This window comes from Crocuta crocuta, unplaced genomic scaffold (assembly GCF_008692635.1).
Source record: "Crocuta crocuta isolate KB4526 unplaced genomic scaffold, BGI_CrCroc_1.0 scaffold72, whole genome shotgun sequence".
NCBI classification, from domain to species: domain Eukaryota; kingdom Metazoa; phylum Chordata; class Mammalia; order Carnivora; family Hyaenidae; genus Crocuta; species Crocuta crocuta.
In genome coordinates, this window is record NW_027529427.1 from 5,609,653 (window position 1) to 5,625,181 (window position 15,529).

The 15,529-nt window shown below is 53.1% G+C and overlaps 1 protein-coding gene across 1 annotated transcript in view; it reads left to right on the top strand.

The window, feature by feature from the left end:
- Nucleotides 1-15,529, top strand: part of TSPAN11 (tetraspanin 11) — a 43,373-nt gene that overhangs the window by 8,464 nt on the left and 19,380 nt on the right. The window contains exon 2 of the mRNA XM_077759180.1: nucleotides 4,809-5,000. Within this exon, the coding sequence (XP_077615306.1) occupies nucleotides 4,809-5,000 (192 nt within the window). The remainder of the gene's footprint in view (nucleotides 1-4,808; nucleotides 5,001-15,529) is intronic.

Sequence of the window (15,529 nt, forward strand, 5' to 3'; positions counted from 1 at the left end):
TGGTGGTGCATTGATGAGACTGGCCAGAGAAGAAAGAGTGGAGAGGGCAGGTGTGGCTTCTACATGGGTGAACGCACCTCCAGCTCAAAAAGCTGGCGCCCATCAAACATACACAGAAACAAACTGTAAGGCTACCCCGTGTGCGTCCTGCCTCCCCGTTCCATGGGCTTCCCTCCCACTGAAGGCAGAAAACCTTCCTGCCTGGGGGACCCTTCTCTTTTGGGAGCCCCACAGTCCTGGCCCCTCAGCATTTCCCACAGATGCCAGCACAGAAACCCTTCGGTAGCCTGGCAAAGATAACCCCGCAATTACTTTTACGCCCTCTGGCAGATGTCAGGGCTCAGCCATGTGCAGTCACTCAGGCTAATCCTTCTGCGTATGTGATGACCTGAGCAACTTTTTGGCAATGTTTCTTTTCTATAAATGGGAAGTTTCTAAAATTACAACGCATGGGTGACCTGCCTTGCCCCTCCTGGACTGCCAGTGACCTCATGGGCAAGAAGGCTTCACCCTCTGCAGGATTTTCTAGCTAATCGGCTACAGGCTTTGCTTTTGAAAAACGTAGTTAATATTCCGCAGTTTCTGTAAAGAGCCAAATACTGTTGAATCAACTCCATGCAAATAGCTGTTGAAATAGCTCACTGGGGTCACACCTCTCCCTGCCCCCCAGACAGTCCTCTCTGTTCCCCTTCCATTGCTCTTCCTGCTGATATAGGAGTCTCCCCAGGATTTGAGTAATAGCCATGAGCCACTGGTCCAGAAGCATCTTGCTGGAGGAGTATTGGCAGAAGGTTGTCCTCTGGTACTAACAGGGACATTGTATCCATGTGGAAGAGACCTCAAAGATCTTCTTATCCAGCAGTGCCATTTTACAGATGAAGAAACTGAGGCTTTGCCAAGTGAAGTAGCTGGTACCCAGTCACATGGTTAGTCAGAGGCAAAGCCAGGACTGGAACCCAGGTCTGCTGACTTCCCAGTACTCCTCTGGGGACCTCCTCCAACATTTAGCAGCTTTTACTTTTCTGTCCAGATGCAAGATTGTTTTCTCAAGAGCTGACCAAGCCCCAAGCAGGAGATGCCCTGGAGGACTTGAAACCTGCTTGTTCCTGATGGCAAATCCCTCTCGCTGTCCCCTGCAGACACTAACTTCTCCACCAGATGTGACCCTTCAGGGGGTGGGGAGGGGGTTAGTGTCCCCACTGACTCAGAATCACATTCTTGTTTCTTCTGGATGTCAGAACGAGTATGCATTTGCTTTCCAGACCTTAGTCAGGGCAGTGGGTCCCTTCAGATGGCTTCCAGACCCTCCCTCATGGCTGGGGACCCTCCTGCCACCCTGGCTCCCTTGTGGGCTCTCCCTGCTTTGCAAGATTCCAGCCCTTTCTGTGACTGGCAAGAAGAGCTCTGGAAGAGAGCCACCCTCCATTAGTGGGATCGATATTGCTTCTTTCCCAGGGCTGCATTTCTTAGAGCCCCCTACTCCTTCTCCTGGGAACCCCATGGGTTTTTTTTTTCTTCATTTTTTCATAATAGGACTTTAATCCCTTCAGATTGAAAACTCTGCTCCTCACCACCCCTCCTTCAGCCTCAAAGCTTCTACTGAAGCAACCACCCTCACACAAGGAAGAGGATGGAGTTCAAGTCCAGAACAAATGTCAAGAGCTCTCCAGGCAGCTAGGCCCAGGGGTGGGGCCCAAAGCTTCCAAGTAGCAGCATATTCTATTCGATGGATTCAGCACAGTGCCACCTACTGGGTGAGAGGGACAGGACACTCTGACCCTCCATTAAATAGGAAACCTACAAAGTGCTTCTCCCCCAACCACCTGGGAACTTAATAAAATAGTCATGCATGGATCCCACTCCCAGAGATACCATTTAGCCTGGGGTGTGACTTGCGTTTTGTGGAACTCCCAAGTGATTGTGCAGCCAGGCTGAGAAGTGCCACCTTATCTGGGTGTGTAGGTGGAGGAGGCCTTAGAGACCGTCTACTCCACGTCTCATTGCCTGCTACAAGATAGACATCAGCCCCCAAACCTGAATACGTTATTTTACATGGATTACCATTTCTCTGGCCAAAATGTCCAAAGCCTTTTATCAGATTTCCAGTGGGTTCCATGTCCCGCAACAGTACAGGGTCTCTAGTCAAGCCCAAAGGTGCCCAGATGTGTGGTCCCAAATATGATTGTCAGCCTGTGGGGTTGACAAACCTTATGGATAATGGATAGTGTGTATATTTCTATAAAGAGACTACACCCATTAAAAGATCAGTGCAAAGTGGTCACATTGACTATCTCATGCTGCTCAGAATCTCTTCCTGGCACTATCATGTGCCTTTGATTAATAAAAAATGAGAAATGAATTATTACTTGATTAACGCACCGTGTTTGGTAGGCAAAAGCCTTCAAAATGTAAGATCCACAGGAAAAAGTAATCAACGGAGTCTTTGGTGGTTATAGCCTGGTAACCACTAGTCTTATATAACTCCCTTATTTGAGATATGAAGAAACTCAGGCCCAGAGAGGTTAAGGGACTATCTTTAGGTCACACAGCTAGTTATACAAAGCTGGGACCCTCACCCAAGCCTTTCAGTCATGCTGTAGGGGGCAGAAAGAATATGTGCAGGATATTTTGCTGGAAACCCTCACTTGACACAACTCCATTGACCCAGACTCAGGAAATTTCCTCATTGGTCATGGTGGTTGTATGGGCCAGATAGCCTACATGCACAGAGAATTTAAAAACCTATTGTAGCCCAGGATTTCACTGACTCTAAGATACCATCAACTGTGAGGTACACCATTGTTTTCTGTACCACTGAGAAAAAGTGCTGCCAAGTATAATCAGAAGACACCATTAATCATAAGATGCATCTCAATTGTTGAGATGTTAAAATGGGGGTGGGTAGGGCTGTGCATTGTGGAATTGAGGAAATGGGGCATGTTAGCCTCTCCCATTCCATTTGGAGTGGCACAGCTGTGTGATGTTCTTCTACCTGTTTCTCTTACCTCCTGGAGATGCTGAGGAGGAGAAAATGATGCTTGGAAGAAAACGGGCCTATTTTAAATGTTTTTTTTTTTAATTTATTTCTGAGAGAGAGAGAGAGAGACAGTGTGAACAGGGGAGAGGGTCATAGAGAGAGGGAGACACAGAATCTGAAACAGGCTCCAGGCTCCGAGCTAGCTGTCAGCACAGAGCCCAATGCAGGGCTCAAACCCACGAACCGTGAGATCATGACCTGAGCCGAAGTCGGACGCTTAACCGACTGAGCTACCCAGGCGCCCCAAAACAGGCGTATTTTAAAAGCAAAGTGAGTAGTACAGCAGGGCCCAGCCCAGTGTGTGGAATCTGAGGACAGAATCCCAGACTGGCCCTCAGAAAACCTGGGTTCGAATCTCAGTTCTGCAACTTTCCAGTGGTGGTATCTTGAGCACGTTCTTATTCTCTCAGTTTCTTCATCTGCAAAACAGAGATCATTTGTACCCCCCACCCCCACCCCGCTGCCCTATCCCCACTGAACTGCTGCAAAGCTCAGAGGGGAGGATGGTCAACGGAGTGGTGTGTGCACCTCCTGCATGCCAATTGCCGAGAACCACCTTCCATTTGCTCCACTGACATCTGTGACTCCCGAGAAAAGGCACTGTGAAGGGCAGGGCGGGTGCTGCAGAGCTGCTCCGGGGCAGATGCCAGCACCTTGCAGGACAAGCGGGCATGGACGGAGCCAGTGGGCCTTGTCTAGCTTTTGACTCCCCGCCCATCTGAGGAGGAGAAAGCGCTATTAAATGGGGCGGGGAGACTAGAGGCCAGACGGAAGTCCGCCTTCCCAGGAGCAGAAAGCAGAGATGGTCAGAGGTCCCAGGGGCCCTGTCCCCCACCAGTACCCTAATACCGCCCTATCTGGCACCCTGGGGACACACATGCACACACATACAAGTCACGGGAAGGGTATTCAGCCTCTGTGCAGAAAGAACCCAGTGAGAGCCACCCCAGCTGTATTTCCCAGGTACCCTTCCTAGGGAGGCATCTGCCTGACCTGCCCGTCAGCAGTGTCCAGTCCCTGTTCCCTTCTCAGGGCCGGAAGGGAATGGGACAGTTCGCAAAGAAGAAATGTTGCCCAGTCCTCCTGCTGGCCCAGGCCAACCCCAGCTTGTGGAGGATGCGTCCAGTCGGTGGTGGAGGCACAGTGACTCAGCCACCAGCCTCATTGCTCGCATCCTGGCCCTGTCGCTGCCCCTTACTGCCCCTAACCAGAGGCAGGGCCTCTGGCAACTGACCTTTCCTCTGTGCGCCCAGTTTTGTCACCTGTAGATGAGAAGCAATGAGATGAGAAGCCCCAGGGTGCTCCCCCCATGGGCGCACGTAAGGCTGACGTGGGGCACATGGGAAAGCGCCCTCCTGGGAAATGTGGACAAGCCCAAGGAGCCCTGACGGAGGAGGGACACGGGGTAGCTGAGAATCGGGGAAGTGAAGGGACCCAGACACATTGGTTGTCCCATAATTACAGCCATCTCCCCCACATCTGATGGGGACACAATGGGCATTGCGGTAAGAAGTACAAAATTGGGAGTCAGATTCGGATTCAAAATCTGTTCCTGCAACTTGCTTAGGTGTGTGACCGTGGACGAGTCTCTTAACCTCCCGGCCCCACGGTTTCTTCATCTGTGAAATGGGTAACCAAACTATTCTCTCAGGCTCTTGGAAGGACTCAATGACATGGTGATTAAAAAGTGCCTCGAACATGATAGGGCCCCTATTGGTGGCAGCTGTGGAGCCCGCGGCGGCCACCTGCCCTGACCTGGACTTTCCTGCAGGTGGGCGGGGCTGCCGTCATGGCCGTGGGCGTCTGGACCCTGGTGGAGAAGAGCGGCTACCTCAGCGTCCTGGCCTCCAGCACCTTCGCCGCTTCCGCCTACATCCTCATCTTCGCAGGGGCCCTTGTCATGGTGACGGGCTTCCTGGGCTTCTGCGCCATCATTCGGGAGGACAGGAGCTGCCTCTCCACAGTGAGTGCCCAGCCCCCACGCCGTCCCACCATCCGGCTCCTATACTGAGGATGCCCCGCCCACGCGGTAGAGGCCCCTGGAGAAAGATGGCCGCCCTCCGGAAGTTGGCGGAAGTCCCCAGGCTCTTAGCACCTAGGCCGGTCTTGCTGCTGCTGCTTCCCCTCCTTTCTGCCTTTCCTCCCTCCTCCTCCTCCTTCCAGATTTCATCATATGGTGCTTCTCAAAAATATGCAGAAATGAAAATAATGTGATAATGGACCCCCTGGCCCATTACCCAGACTCAACAACTACCTTCTCCTCTTTCATTTGTTTCCTTCCTACTTCCTGCCTCCCCGCCCCATTCGGCTCCCAGATACCGTGTCATCTGTAGTATTTCACTGCATCCCCCTAGAACTGAAGGATTCTTCTTTAGAAAACATGACAATACCTTTATCATACCTAAAAACAATTGTTAGTCATTCCTTAATAACATGAAATAACCAGGCCGTTTCAAATTTCCCCAGTTGACTCAGAAACTATTCTCTCTCTCTCTCTCTCTTTTTTTATTCTTCAGTCTGTTTGAACCAAAACCTAAACTGAACCCTGTATTAAGATTAAGATTGGGCGGGGACGCCTGGGTGGCTCAGTCGATTTAGCATCTGACTTCAGCTCAGGTCATGACCTAACTGTTCACAGGTTCGAGCCCCTGGTCAGGCTCTCTGTTGTCGTCACAGAGCCTGCTTTGGCTCCTGGGACCCCCTCTTTCTCTGCCCTTGCCACTCTTGTGCTCTCTCTCTCTCTCAAAAAATAAATTTTTTTAAAAGATTAAGATGGGGCAGTCTGTCTCCTGAGTCTCTTTCAGTCTCTCAGCAATACCACCTACCTCTCTCTTCTGTCTCTCTTTGCTTACAAGTTATTTGTTGTAGGAACCAGATCATCTTTCCTATGCTTTCTCCTAGTCTAGAATTTCTGGTTCTGTCCTTGTGACTTTGTTTAACATGTTCTCCAAGCAGCTGAATCTAGAAGCTTGATCAGATGCAGGTTTGATTGTTTGGGCAAGAGGATTTCACAGGTGGTGGTGTGGGCAGCACAGGCTCTTTGAAGTGGGCAAGTCTGTCCACCCATTGCCGGTTCATAGTGTCAGGAAAGGAAACCAGGGCGGGACTGGCAGGGGCTGAAGCCAGACCCACTCCCTTGCTCTCAAGGATCGTTTGCCAGGGCAGGCTCCCTGGTGCCTGGGTGACATCTCCCCACTTTTTATCTCTTGAGGACCAAGCCCAGCGGGAGCAGGGAAGGCTACAGAACACGTGGACTTAGCAGGAAAGGGCCAGAGGCAGAGCCAGTCCGAGGCTTAGTGAGAAATCAGGTTGAGCCTGCATGGAATCAGGTCGCAGGAGGAAGCCTCGAAGGGCCGTGCTCTCCCCACCCCGCTTCCCCGTTCCCTTGCGCATCCAACCAAGGGAGCAGGAGGCAGTGGAGGGGCCGTCCCCTGAAGCCACTCTCACCAGTGGTGACCTAGTTTTTCAGCTTTGGATACAAAAGCGCCTGTGTACAGGCTCCGCAGGATGGCCCTCCCCTGCCTAGAAAAAGTCTTTAACTCTGCTCTGAGGGACAGCCCGGAGCCAGGGTGCAGGTCACATGGATGGTGGCACACCAGTGGGGTGAAGTCCCACAGGGTACTAGCCACTAGAGCATGAGCTGTCCTTCATGCAGTGGGACAGGTGTGCCCTGAGCCAGCCCCACACCTGCTCGCCATCCCTCACGTGGCCTGGCGTGAGTCGTCGTAAGCCTGCTAGACATCCTTGATCTGATCAGCATGAGCCCAGTGGACACAGGGCATGGCCGAGTGACTGGGCACGTGATGTGGCCTGGGAGGAGGTGCCAGCCTTTACAGGAACCAGTGCCGCTGGGCCCAGAGAGATCCTGATCCCTCCATTCTCAGAAAGTCTACCTTTGCTCTGCTCAGCTCTGGTCCTTTAGGAAGTGGGGCCTCCAGCTAGGCCCCGGGCTTCAGGCTGAGCCCTCTCGCCCACAGAGGCAGGCTGCTGGACTGTGTCATCACCGCTGCCCCTGCCTAACACCAGCTAATCTTGTTGTGGAAGAAACAGGACTCCCCTCTGCAGCCCAGGAAAGAAGGCAGAGGCCCTGATGTGGGGACCTTCCTTCTCACTTGAAGCCATTTGTCTTGGTTCCATAGGAGTTTCTAAGACCAGCAGTCCCCTGCAGCCCTGGGGGATAGCCCCCTGCATTTCACCCAGAGCACAATTATAACACAAATGGGCACGGCTCTTTGAGAGCCACCTCCCTCTGTCCTTACAACAGCCACCCTGCAAAGTGACAGTGCTCATGAACTTTCTGTGTACTAAGTGCTATCTAAACACTGGTGCATTTAGCTCACTTAATCCTCACCCAGCCCTATGCGGTGTTTACACTTACAGTGTGCGTTTTACAGGTGAGGAGGTTGGGCCATAGAGGGGTTAAACAATATGCCAGAGACCATAGGTCTAGTGAGCAGCCAGGTCTGACTCCCGGGCCAGTGCTCCCATCCAGAAAGCCTTGTTCACCCCACCATGCAGATGAACAGGCTGGCCCTGGAGATGTGGAACGAGTAAGCGCTGGAGCTGAATTGTGAAGTCCAGTCTGTTAGAACTGCCGCCAAGAATCCGCATCACATGGACGCCAAGCAGGATGGGAGGCAGAGGCATGGGAGGTGATGTGGGTAAAGGGACATGCCGTTCTCCCTGGTCTGTGGATGTCAGTGCAGAGCAGCTGCTCTCAGAGATCTGGGTGGGTACAGGAGGGAGCTCCCCATGGGGCCCAGTCAGAATACTGGGGCAGGAGACCAGGGGATGGCAGGTGGGGAGGGGGGCCTGGAAGCTCCCTGCTTTCATTATAGTATGAAAATAGCAGTGTATGTCAGAGGATGCCCCAGGTAGAAGGGAACTTGAAGGACATCAGGTCCATCACTCTATCCAGAGGTTCTAAGCTGGTGAATGTGGGCATTGATGGGGGATACTCAGCTTTATTGGCTTCTTTGGAGACCAGCCCGATCATAAGAGCTCTTCCCCTTGGCATTCTCCAAGACCAGAAGGAAAGTCTAAGGGTCAGTAACTGGCAGCGTTCTGATCGGTGAGCCACACACCACACTCCGGTCTTCTCCATTAGCAAGGCCTACCCCACCCTGCAGGCTGAGCCATTAAGAAAATTGATGTTTCCAGCCTCCAGACTCAGCCTGCCTGGGGGGAACCAAGCTCGTACCCAGGGCTGTGCGGGGAAGGTGCGGGGACTTCTGGGAAGCCAGGACCTCGGGCTTGCCTGCAGGACGGTGCACGTCTACCTCTCGGCTCGCCCTTCTGAGCTTCATGGGGTCAACAAGCTAGAGGCCTTCTCATCCCCCTGGGCCTTGAGGCAAGGCTGGGGACAGAGGGGCTGCTGGACGGGCTGGTGCTAGATACCCTCCTCCTCAGCGCCACCTTACCCCCACTTGCCCATCTCTCACTTCCATCCCAACAGAACTGATACAACTGATGTGGTCCCCCGTCCTAACCAGACAAAACACCAACCTGGACGTCCAGGGGTGTGAGCACAGCACTTTAGCAAACAGCAAACCTCAAAGCCTAGAATCTTCTTCCTTTGCTTTTCCCTGATCCCCCACCCCCACTGAAAGAACCAAAGACAGATCATCCCAAGGACAGAACACCGGCAAAGCAGTGATTCTGAGTAACCCACATCCTGGCCTATCCGCCCCTGAATTATTGAGCACTTGACTGTTTAACCAAGAAGGTGGCTGAGACACGCAGGAATTTCTCAACCCCAGGCCCCCATTCGGCGGCAAGCAATGTGGTTAAAGCAGTTTAAAAGTGTTCTATGACTCCTAGAGGCTCCTTGCTGCTCTCCTTTCATTTTTTCGCTTCCTTGTCTAACTTCCTTTTGAAATCTTTCATCAGCTAAAGGCTGAAGGAGACTCCAAAGGAGAAATGCAGTGAGCCTAGCTCTACACAAAGTGGTCCCCAAAGAGAAGAGGGAAAGATGAAAGACCAGGCATCCAAATGATGTGCGTCCAGCCTGGACCAGGAGGAGGGAGAGGCCAGACATCAAACGGTCCCAGAGAACTGCCCAGGGCAGGGCAGTCCAGCTCATATGATGCACAGCCATCCTGGCCCGAGCCCTTCCTCCTGGCTCCTCTGCAGCCCCTAAAGCCACTTTCCCAAGAAGGCAGCGCCCATCAAAGACAGGAATAGCACATCTTTGCGGGTGCTGAAATGCTGCCCCGCATGGTGTGGGAAATCTGTAGAGGGGAAAGAGAATGGGGCTTAAATTATTCACACCGGATCTTCCGTTTTGGTGAAGGCTGCATGAGGGAGCCAGATAATTCAGGCCAGCTCCAGCCTAAGGCTGGTGGCCGGGACAGATGCTACCCTGATCAAAAAGAAAGGGATATTTTTAGAGTTTTGAATATGGGCTCTGAAAACTTTTATATCTTAAGCCACATGAAGATTATGATGGATAGCTCAGGCTAAACTGGGTCTTGGTCAGGGGCTCTTTTACATTTAGGGGATGGATTAAAGAGTAAGAAATGCTAGAACCAATTCTTAAAAATGAGGAGACCCCAGATTGCAGTCTTTCCATCAAGCGTGTTCGGAGCTGGTTAACCAGGGCAGTAAGGTCTAGAATCAAGGACTATGGTTCAAAAGCAAGTTGGAGTGTAGCCTGCCCAACTTACTCTGGGACTCGAGCAAGTCACTCGGCCACCCCTGGCCACTCCTATCCCTGTCTTTATCTGGGTAAGGTATGAGGAGAATGAGGAAGCATTCTGAGGCTTAGGAAACGAGTCACCACATTATGTAAAGATCATAAAATGTGACTATAATTATCATTTACATCACCATCACCATGACCAAGCTCCTTTGAGAAGGAATCTAAATAAATGGAGTTATTCTTAGGGTGACTCCCAGGGTCCCTACAACTTCTTCCTCGATAGAAGCTGTGAATGCAGGGAGGACCCCAGTGCCTGGGTGGCGGCGGCGGGCAGAGCAGGGGGGCGGTGTTGACTGTGTGTCCCCATTGCCCATTTCTCAGCCTCACATTACCTTCAGGGTTCCATCCGCCGTGCAGCCAGAATGGTCATAGCCTCATCCATTTGGTAACACTTTGACCTTTGAGTCAGCTGTCCAAATGCTTCTAAAGAATGGATCCTGCATCCAGGGCTTGGAGAACCCCAGCCCTCTCCGTCAGAACAAGAGAGCCGTTTCTGATGCTGTATGGTCTGGTGCAGTGGAGGCAGGAAATGGACAAGATGACTCTTGCCAAGGCTCTTGAGGAGGAAGCAGGATGCAGATCCCCTCAGAAGTCTGCCTGGAGGCAGGAAGGCTGCTCGGGAGACCCATACAGTCAGTCTGGGCCCTGCCTCTCCCAGCTGGGTCCTGCTGGGCTCATTGGGCAAAGCTGTCGTGTGCCGGACAACCACAGTGGCCTGATGCAATGTGGCCCCTCTTCTCCTCAAGTCTTTCCCATCAGCCTCCTTCGCAGTGGCCTTACTTAATCCAGGGGCTGTGCAGAAAGGACTGCCAGGTGCCTTAGACAAGAACCCTCCACGTATCACCTTAGCCAAAGAGAGAGAGAGAGACTTGCCTAAGGTCACATAGCCAGGAACTAGTGACGCCTGGTCAACAGCCAAGTCTTGGTCCAGAGCCCTATCTGCTGTCCCAGGCCAGCCATGCATCCCCACCCCCACCCCCATTTGGATGCTTCCAACACAGGGAATGGACGTTTGCCTCTCTTGTGATCCAGGACCTATGGTTTGCACTCCAGGGAAGCATTTCAAGATCTGGGGTCAGTTACCCGGCTGCCTGTCACTTGATCCACTCAAAAAAGTGAAGGTCAAGCTTCAAGGTGCAGGCAGCGTGGCAGAAAGCAGCTCTGTTAGTGCACCAAAGGAGTCGTTTTGGCCTGTGCGGAGAAGGTTCAACTCTGTTACGTGTTGGTAGATGACCTCTCTGCGTCCCCACCCCCAGCTGTGGCCCGAGCAAGGCTCAGAGCTCAGAGAGAGCGTGTGTATACCCGTGCACGTGTGTGTGGATGCTGACACGGCTGTGTGTTTCTGTTGCTAAACAGCATCTGTTTGCATCCCAAATCCAGGAGCTTAGCTCAGGATTACTGCCTCTCTGCCATTCGGTTCCTGCTTCCTTTCCTTAGCAGATTCTGAGTTGAGCCACGTAACAGAAGGAGACCAGCTAGATAGCCCCTCTCACCTAACGAGGCATGGTCCGCGTGTGCCCTGATGACTACGGGCACGGGTGATCTGAACCCCAGATAGCGCTTCCCAACTTATTTGGAAGGCCGTGCCTACATGCAGATGTTTCTTCCTTCCCAGTGACCTTTCCCTCCCACTGGTGTTAAAATGAATCTTAGTCCACAAGCACACACCCAGTGAGGGGCCTGGAAGTGGGCTGTCAGCCAACAAAAACTGACCCCAAGTGGATAACCTCCTCTTCCCGGGGCCCCATCCAGGGAGCTGCTGAGGCTGTTGCCGGCAGTCGGTGCTGTCTTGTTCCGATGAGGTTTGTTCCCCTCCCAGGAGCCACCCCCTTCCCACCGATGAGGGGAGCCTTCTGATCTACACCCCACCCCCGTCTTGGTGGTCGTGGCATGCCTCAGCGTCACAGCCTTCCTGCGCCCCTTAGACGGGGACAGGAGTGGTGGCTTGATGGCTGCCCGGACATGCTCCTCCTGGGAAGTTCGCGCCCCTCTGTGGTGACATTCAGTGCCCTGCTCTGTCTCCCTACATATCACACTGAGGTTTGGTGGGGGGGGGGGGGGGGGGGTGGTTACAACCCGTTGAGAAAGAAGGCCCAGGAGGCAGTGAGATGGCAGCGAAAGGGCATCCTCACGGTTCATAAACGTGATGAGAGTATGCCCTTGAGCTCTGGTTGAGACAGGCGTGCACGCCTTTCTGAGAACTGCCTCCCTGAACTCCCCACATGGTGGAAAGCAGAGAATGTGGCGTCCCGAGGACAGACTGGCCCCGAAGGGAAGGAGAAGCACCCTCAGCAGATAGGACAGGACATAGCAAGGAGGAGAGGAGCCAGGGGTGGCCCTGTAGCCGTCCCTGAGGGACACAGGAGGCCAGGACAGAGGAGGCAAGGTCCCAACACTGCACAGACTGATGAAACTGCAGCACCAAGACATTTTCCCCATCCAAGCCCCACACTTTATGCAATAGGTCCAGAGAAGGTGAGCGATTTGCCCAGGTCACACAGCATCTTGTCACAGAGGCAAGCTGGACCCAGATTCCCAGGCCGGGGCACCTTGCGTGACACCACTTTTCTCTGACCAGCACCACTGTGGGCTCAAGCTGCACCTTTCTCAGGCTGCAGTGGATTTAAATGACCACCGCCTACCTGTAGCAGCAGACTTAATAGATGGGGTGGGTTTTACAGCCACTTAGTTCCTACCACCTCCTCCCCTGCAGTTTTCTGCAACTCATTCTCCATGTGCTGTTGGTGGGGCTGCCGTCGACCTCAACAAGCATTTCTAGCACATTCCTAGAATTTCTGTTGGGTACAAGGCAGCAGAAGAAGGGAAGACACCAGTGGGCCTGCGGCCCAGCTCTTGGCTTGGAGTCTCGTGAGGAACACGGGACACCTGTATCCAAAGACCGAGAGCCTGCAGGTGGTGTCAATTCGTGTTTCCATCTGGTCAGAGCCTCTGACCTCTCTGAGCCCCAGGACTTTTCCTAACCTTCAGGCTTGGTAGGGGTTTCTCCAGCTCAGCCTTCCCTTCTTCCCCATCGCTGACCCTGTCCTTGAATTACCACTGTTGGGAACCCTGCCCCCAGTCACCTCCTTGGCCCTGCACTATCTCGTTTGCCTGTGGGCTGCACCACATTTCTCCCACAGCCTGGGAGAAGACACCAACAGGGACGTCTAGGTCCTTCTGGGGGACAGCAGCAGCCATATCCCCCATGCCCAAGTTCCCCAGGGAGCAGCATCTCTGGGTCTTACTCTCATAGCAGCCCTAGCTGGAGATCCAGTGGCCTGCTGTCTTTGGCTTGTAGCTCCAGGTTCTCTTCTCCTGACCACCCCCCCCATATGATCTTTGGACCCCAACACTTTGGTTTGGACTTTGGATAGCCTCAGATGCATTCTCTTGATGTGTCCTTTGAATGCCTCCCACCTCCTCAGGCCCTGCTGACCTCCACCCCTCCCATCACTGGTTTGACCAGCCGTCCCCACCTCAGCCCTGGTCCACTTCTCTGCACCCAGTTCTCTGGGCCAGAACTGAACATTAACTTCGACTTCTGTCGGAACGCATGCCGGCATCCCCTGCACAGCCTGTAGAGCATGCCCAGGCGGAGTGCCAGCTGGCCAGGGCTGAGCCCGGGGCTGGGGCTCCCCCAGGGTAGAGGTCACCTTCATCCTTCCAACAGTGACATCTTGTTACAGGAATAACTTGAGGCTCTCAAGCCCACATCCTCTCTTCTCTGCAATAACAGTCCAGCAGCTGCACCTCTGAGCCCTGACTGCTTCCAGCCAGTGGTTAATTGCCAGAAAATAATGTGCCCTGAGGTCACTGCTGCTTAAACTGCTGGCGCCATCTTTTCCTGTTTGGCCTTGGCTGTTCACAGCTCCCTGAACCTCCTCCCGCACCCTCTCACACACGGCCGAGCTGCAACCTAGGGCTGCACTCTTCTCCCTGCAACTTTTTTTTTTTTTTATTTTTTTATTTTAGAGAGGGAAACCCACACAAGCTCCACACTCAGCATGGAGCCCGACACGGGGCTCAATCCCACAACCCTGGGATCATAACCTGAGCTGAAATCAAGACTCAGATGCTCAACCGACTGAGCCAGCCTTTTCCCGCAACTTAACGGAGTCTCCTTTCCTCTTCTGCCACACTGCTCTGAGAATAGGCTGGTGCCTCTGCCCTCCCACTCCTCACCTGGGCCCATCCTCACCCTCCTAGACACCAAGCCTCCTCAGTTTTCCCACTATGGCTTGGTTTTCCATCTCTGACTGTGCTGAATAGCAGAGGGGGCAGCAGAGGAGAACTTCAGCGAGAATTCTCTGTGGCAGAATCAGCCCAATGAGGAATTCCAAAAGTCCAGTCATAGAAAGTTCTTAAAACTAACTACGAGGATGGACCAGCCAGTGCCGAGTTACTTGGGCTCATATCATGCACCAGTGAATCTGCCTCTGAAACTTTTTCTGGGGCTCAGCTTGCCCCCATGCTGCATCAGTCCATCTGAAGATGCAATTTCTAATTAATCCCCTTAATGTCACAATGAGATGTATTTCTGCATAGCTCCTGCAGAGCCTGTCATTAAACAAAGTATTGGTTTGGTTCAGAGAGTACTGTGCTGTTCCAGCTTCATTTTGGATCTATAGTTCTAGAAAATATCCAAGTTTGGCTCTAGTTCAAACTGTACCATTAAAGAATTAAAAGGAAAAAAAAATTGGTAGATGGTACAGAGGGAAGATGAATGTTTGGGTCCTGCTCTTTGCTTACCAGACTGGTTTCTTCTATGTTTGGGGTTCCCTTTGGCATATTTTGCAGTGGCATAGCTCTTATGGGGGGCTCTGAGGGCAGAGGCTACAAGAACTTTCTTTAGAAGTCTCATTCCTGGTTTCTATCAGACCAAGACTCAGTAGCTGCTTCTGGAAGGGCTGGGGGCAGCCCTGAGTGCAGGGGCCGGCCGGTCACAAGAACCAAAGTGGGGCTGGAAGGCAGGGAGGAGTTAGCGCAAGGTGGGTCCAGTTCACACCAAGGTGCCCAGGGACCGTGAAGACAGAACAAGGTACAGGTCAGAGCAGAAGGGCAAACGAGGATCAAAGGACACACAGTCGTGTCCTGGGGAGCAGGATGATCACAAGACCCAGGAGTCCCACAGAGGTTCGGAAAGAAGGATGTCGGCAGTGAGGTCATGGTCAGGAACTTCTGGCACAGGGAGGGCCTTGGGGAGGCTTCCCCTAAGCTGAGATTTGATGGCTAAGAGCTGTGCAGCACAGACACGGTCGAGGCAGTGAATCCCCGGCAGGGACACAGAGGGCAAAGGCAGGGAGGTCTGAGCTTTGCTCGCGCGCACACACACACACACACGCACACACACACACACACAGTGCTGCATGGCTGTGCAGGCTACTAGACTGTGGATGGGATCAGACGAGGCTAGGATCCACCTGACCGTAGCCACCCCAAGTGCTCTCGAGGAGCCCACCCACCCACCTGCTGTGTAGTGGGGACGAGAGCACCCAGCAAGTAAGTGCACAGAGTTCAGCAGCTGGAATCCCTGGGTTCGGTTTCTGGACTCAGCCATGCCCTTGCCATGTGACCTCAAATGACTTCGCTTCTCCACGCACGTGCCTTGTGGTTATGAACCGTGATGAGTAATGCCCTGCTCATCTCCGAGGGGGTTGGAGCTCTCATGAGATGTGCTCACCAGAGGGGCTGGCACCTGGGTAGAGCTGGCACACCTTGGCCATTACGGTCACGGAGCACCCACCCTGTGCACTTTGGGCCACTCTGGTGAATGAGGCACTGATTCTGCCAAA